The sequence below is a fragment of the Glycine max genome, chromosome 19 (genome assembly GCF_000004515.6).
Source record: "Glycine max cultivar Williams 82 chromosome 19, Glycine_max_v4.0, whole genome shotgun sequence".
Taxonomy (NCBI): domain Eukaryota; kingdom Viridiplantae; phylum Streptophyta; class Magnoliopsida; order Fabales; family Fabaceae; genus Glycine; species Glycine max.
The window spans coordinates 5,780,948-5,786,473 of record NC_038255.2 but is presented as its reverse complement, the minus strand read 5'-3'; the positions used below and the strand labels follow the sequence as shown (position 1 = coordinate 5,786,473).

The 5,526-nt window shown below is 35.6% G+C and overlaps 1 protein-coding gene across 2 annotated transcripts; it reads right to left on the bottom strand.

The window, feature by feature from the left end:
- LOC100802233 (probable inactive ATP-dependent zinc metalloprotease FTSHI 3, chloroplastic) lies at nucleotides 1-5,506 on the bottom strand. Of its 2 annotated transcripts, none has more exons than XM_003554912.4 (5): nucleotides 5,357-5,506; nucleotides 4,118-5,215; nucleotides 1,843-2,166; nucleotides 1,247-1,547; nucleotides 1-338 (listed from the first exon to the last, which is right to left on the bottom strand). In XM_003554912.4, the coding sequence occupies exons 2-5, from the start codon at nucleotides 5,183-5,185 to the stop codon at nucleotides 136-138; spliced, it is 1,896 nt and encodes a 631-aa protein (XP_003554960.1). In that variant the 5' UTR covers nucleotides 5,186-5,215; nucleotides 5,357-5,506; the 3' UTR covers nucleotides 1-135. The 2 variants fall into 2 exon arrangements, with proteins under 2 accessions (XP_003554960.1, XP_006603950.1); XM_006603887.4 differs by having other exon boundaries at nucleotides 4,118-5,218; nucleotides 5,357-5,471.
- Between the last annotated feature and the right edge of the window lie 20 nt (nucleotides 5,507-5,526).

The window sequence follows — 5,526 nt, the reverse complement described above, 5'->3', positions numbered from 1 at the left end:
TGGCAAAAATTTGGGCTGTTACCAGCTATTATATTTTCCCTTTTCTACTGACACTATTCTTGAGCATCGTGTAAAGGGTAACAATGAAATGAACAGATTATTGAGGAAAAATATAACCAAATTTAACAAGCAAATTCATGAACTCAGTGATTGATAACCTAATGGTCCTTGCAGGTCATCCTGTCTCCTCTCACTTTTTCCCATCAATGATGGCATCCATGGGAATAGCTTGCTTAGCTCCTTGCTTATTTTACTTGACCTCAATTGTTTATCACTGATTCCGAATTTTGCTCTTTCCATAGCTTCCATTATATCTTCCCTTGCCACAGTTTCACTACCTGCAAAGTCCAAATATATACATATGATTGAAGTGTATACATATCATTGTTTAAACAAATGCAAACTAAAAGAAGTTGTCAATGAAGGCAAAGAGAAGCAGGAGGAATGTGTGGTGGGAAGATAATAGGTGGCAAAATGAGTTGGGTTAACAATGAAATGTAGTGTTTGGGCTTTAAATTTTGAGCCCAAATTAACACGGACCTTTAAGCATAATCTTATCATGGCCTGATCCAGGTTAGCCTACAAAACCCGCCAAAAGCCTAAAAAACTGGGCTTTGCCGGACTTAGACTTCGTTTCAGAGGCCTGAATTGAATCTAGGCATTTTTGACCTGGCCTGTTATAGCCCACAATCCACATTGGGCCAGGCAGCTCACTTTGCTGCCTCTTTATAGGCAACTAAAACTAATTTATCCAGGATTAGATGTCACAACACTTGATATATGGCCAAATAGTTAAACAATTTAGATACAATCTATTGAGAATTGAGAAATGCTAATTAGTGAATGCAACAAGCTTAGTGGCTAGTGAGATAGTGCATGTTTGGTTTGGATTAATTTTTGGGAAATAATCCCACAACCCACATTGGATCAGGCAGCCCACTTTGCCGCCTCTTTATAGGCAACTAAAACTAATTTATCCAGGATTAGATGTCACAACACTTGATATATGGTCAAATAGTTAAACAGTTTAGATACAATCTATTGAGAATTGAGAAATGCTGATTTGTGAATGCAACAAGTTTAGTGGCTAGTGAGATAGTGCATGTTTGGTTTGGATTAATTTTCGGGAAATAATCCTTAATTTTTCAAAATTTCTCATAGAAAGCTACCAAAAATAACTGATTATTTCTCTGAAGTAAGTTGAACCAATCACACATTAAATATAAAAATTGAAAGTTGGTGTTACCTCTACGAGCAGCAAGCAACGCGGCTTCATTGACAACATTTGCCAGATCAGCACCTACTAAACCAGTAGTAAGAGAAGCAATTAAATGGCAAATGATGCTACTGTCCTCCTCCAAAGGAACTCCTCTTAGATGCACAGCCAATATCTTTCTCCTTCCTTCTTCATCAGGTTCACCTACATATACTTTTCTCGAGAAACGACCAGGGCGACATAGGGCTGGATCCAAGGCTTCGGGCCGATTAGTTGCTGCAATGACAACCACTCTCATCTCGGATTCAAATCCATCCATTTCTGTCAGCAACTACATTGACATAAAATACTTTGAAGTTCAGCTTGGAGAATGTTATTCAGAGCATATGACATTTCTATCTTTAATGCTTCAAACTCCAATAGCATATGAAGTATTTGCTCTTCGTGTAGAAAGTATATACTAATATACTAATACCGTGAAATAATTGAAGAAACTGGACTTTTGAACATTATCTTCCCACCACACATTACTCAATATATACAGAATGTGACAATGTTGAGTATTCAGTAGTGAGCCATAACCTATTGTAGATCATTTGTTTCTCTAAAGACATAAATAAACTTGCCTGATTTAACGTCTGGTCACGTTCATCATTGAAACTTCTTCCACGCTTGCCTCCAACTGCATCAAGTTCATCAATGAATATGATTGATGGTGCAAATTTTCTTGCTGCATTGAAAAGGTCTCTGATTCTAGCTGCCCCTCTTCCAACAAACAACTCCACAAACTCACTGGCAGATACAGTGAAAAAGGGTACACCTGCTTCCCCTGCCACTGCACGCGCAAGTAGTGTCTTCCCAGTTCCAGGAGGACCCACCAGCAACACACCTCTAGGTAACTTTGCCCCTAGCTTTCGGTAATTTATATCCCCTTGCAGACATGATACTATCTACAAAAAGGGACTGTCTCAATAACAATAACACAATAAAGTTGCTTAACCATTGACAAGAAACATTCTACTAAAATTATAAATAATCAATATATCAAGGCATTTAAGAAGTGTTTTAGTCCACTATAGTATAATTGGAATTTCATTTTCTAGTAGTTACAATGTAGTCCTCCATATTCAATGATTGGATGGGACCAATTAATTAACTGAATATGATGTAATATTCTTCCATGCTTCCTCCTTATTAGAGATATACAGATTAACTACTGTTATATTTTATATTCTGTTATATCTGTATAAGTAGTTGTACACTCAGTTTCTAATAAATAAATCAGTTTTATCTTCTATATTTTCTCTGATTCTGTTATCTCCTAGGTTCCTAACCTTTTCATGTTTTTTGTCCTAGATATATCTCTTTCTAACTCTTCCAAACCATAATTTTCTCTAATATTTTTCAACAAAATGGTTAGTTTGTTACGTATCTCAAAGCAATCTACATTGAACATTAATCAGTGAATATGTTATGAACCAAGATAGAATAAATAGAAAATTGATAGAAACAAATGAACAATTTTATCAAATGAACTAAGAGAGAGGTCTCTTCTCCAAGAGCTTCCCTTTCCCCTCCACTAACGATTTCTCCTTTCACACAAAAACTAGCAAATTCACAGAATCAATCCCTCTAATCCGATTTCCCCAATTTACCTAATCAACCATTTGCAACGAACTAACGAGTGGGCTAACTGTCTAATACCTGTCCATATTCAGCTCATAGTTCATACAAATATAACATTTCAATCTACAATATCTTGATGCAATCAGGATTACTTTCAAGAAAATGCATCTAAATGCCACAGGCTATAGTTATAACTAAGAGGCAAGAGTAATTTTTAAATGACAACTTTTAAGCAAATCTAACTGGCAGGGAAATCTTGTTTCAATGTTTTAATTGTTCAACCTGTCTTAGTATGCTCATACGGAAACAGCAACAAATATGAGCCAATCCTAGAATATTTAAATAGAAAAGCAGAGAAGATAATGCAGAGAACTACATGGCCTTTTATGATTAAAATGATCTAACATAAATGCATAACAGAACCTTAGTAATGAATGATTTTTGTTTTTGACAGCAAAAAAAAATGATGTTTCACATGATCAAAGCTTTCTTTATTTGGACAGTCAAATGAATTTGAACATAATTATTATTCCGAGATAAGAGCTTCTGAATTTGATTATAAGAAAACCAGATTACTATTTATAAACACTGCACATCTCACAAATCATAAACTTTCATAGCCCCTGATACCAAAGCTTTTATGCCTATTGTACCATGTCATAAGCTAAATATTGTACTATTATCACTAATTCCAACTTCCAATTGATAAATTTAATAGAAATGCAAAATGAAATAAAAAAAAATCATATTTAGCAAACTACTATTGTCTACCAACACTTATTCAGTTTATAATACTACCAAGTCAATTAGCCACATATTTCTTCTTGCTATGTTATAAACATTAAGATAGCAATTTTCAGCCATATAATTTTGAGAATCAAAAAGAAAAAGTAAAGTACAACAATTCACATTCTAGTATTAATAGCATAAATAACCATTTAGTACCAGTGCATCCAGCATTCTGAATCATTTTAAAAATAAGTGACTAAGCCAAGAGAATGCTATCTGCAAACCCAACTCATACTTAGTTGTGAATACAACAGGAATACAGGATATTTCCCCAGTGGAGGAAAAAGAAATCATGTCAGCAGTAACTGTGACTTCTTAACCAAACTACTAACAAAAGTATGCTAAATAATATTATAAATGAGTTAAAAGTAGAAAATCAAGTAGTTACAGGGTTTCAATATCTTAGCAATTAATGATTAATTAATGATAAATTATATTTTAACTATCCTAGTATAGTTTATAAACATTCTAGCATGAGATAAGTACCTCCACGAGCTCTACTTTTGCAGAATCAACACCTTCCACATCATCAAATCCAACTGTCTGACCATTTGGTCTCTGCTTCCTTGCGGGACTATTAGCAGCCGAAAGTTGGCGATACAGAAGCCACATCAATGGAATTAAAGGTATCCACAGTGTTATCACAGTGATCAAAGTACTCCTCATTGACATTAATACAGACTGAGGAGCAGAGCTATACGTAACCCCTTTTTCTCTCATCAAACCAACAAGGAACTTTCCATCATGATCTATTTTTCTTGTGGAATACTGCCACTCAGGGATTGAAGCTCGAGTCTTAGAGAATTTTTTTAGTACATTCCCCACTGGAGTTTGGCCAGCTTTAGAAGTACCCTCACTCCCAATCTTATCAACATCCTTATCAATTGAAGCATCTGCCACTTCAGATTCTTCCCCAGAAACCGGATCATTTTCAATATTCTGGGACTTCATATTGTAATATATGCGTCGAGACCCCTCTTCAACTAAAACCTTTTCAACATGTCCATTCTGAAGGCTGATGATCAAGTCAGAATACGGAACAGATTTCGGAGGGGGGAGTGCAGTCAATTTCAGAAACAAGAAACAAAGGCAGAACACAGTAGAAATTGAAGCAGAAAACGCCACTGCTCTAATGTTCTTACGAATAAGGATCCCCAATTCATTCAAAATGGACTTAATGGAAGCCCTTTTCATTCTCATAGCCAATAACCGTAACCTCGGCCTCAATCTCAACGAAAATCTCTTCTTCAACCTATCAGTTCCATCCTTACCATAGTGAGTCTTTTTCTCACCCTTGCTTCTACTTACAAGTGGCTCAATTTTGTTGTTACTTGAAACACCATGTGGAGTCTTGCAACAATGAGGAACCCTCAATGAGGGAATTCTACTTCTCCAAACCAACTCATGTTGAAATTTGAAGCATTGGTTAAACCCTAGAGAAGTAAAAGCAAATGAACTAGTGCACAAACCTCCACATACCCCAAAATATCTTCTTTGAGCCAAAGTTGGGGTAACAAATGACCCAGTATTGCAAGGTAATGAAAAACAAGCCATGCTTCTTCCACAATCAGAGACCCATAAGACCTGCTAGTGGCATATAAACAGCATTACCCCCACAAAGAAAGTTTGAAGCTTTGAAAAGTGAAAACATAAGAGGATGAAGGGATAAAGAATTGCACGAAACATTTATGGTGTAACATGAACAAGAAGGGCATTTATTATTACCTGATTTCATGATATCATGTCATGTAAAATGAAGACAGGAATTGTTTCTAGTGGACGAGGAAGATGAACACAGCGCTTCTCCAATGTTGGTATATCTTTTCTTTTCTTTATTTTGGGTATATCTTCTCCAATGTTGGTATTATTAGTGTATTATTACGTGTTCAATCGTG

What these genes read in the sequence shown, in the direction of transcription:
- LOC100802233 (XM_003554912.4), bottom strand. Translation starts at nt 5,185, where the DNA reads ATGGCTTGTTTTTCATTACCTTGCAATACTGGGTCATTTGTTACCCCA. An exon ending in CAAAAGTAGAGCTCGTGGAG is followed by an intron (nt 2,167 to 4,117) that starts GTACTTATCTCA and finishes CCCTTTTTGTAG; the next exon opens with ATAGTATCATGTCTGCAAGG. An exon ending in GTGACCAGACGTTAAATCAG is followed by an intron (nt 1,548 to 1,842) that starts GCAAGTTTATTT and finishes ATGTCAATGTAG; the next exon opens with TTGCTGACAGAAATGGATGG.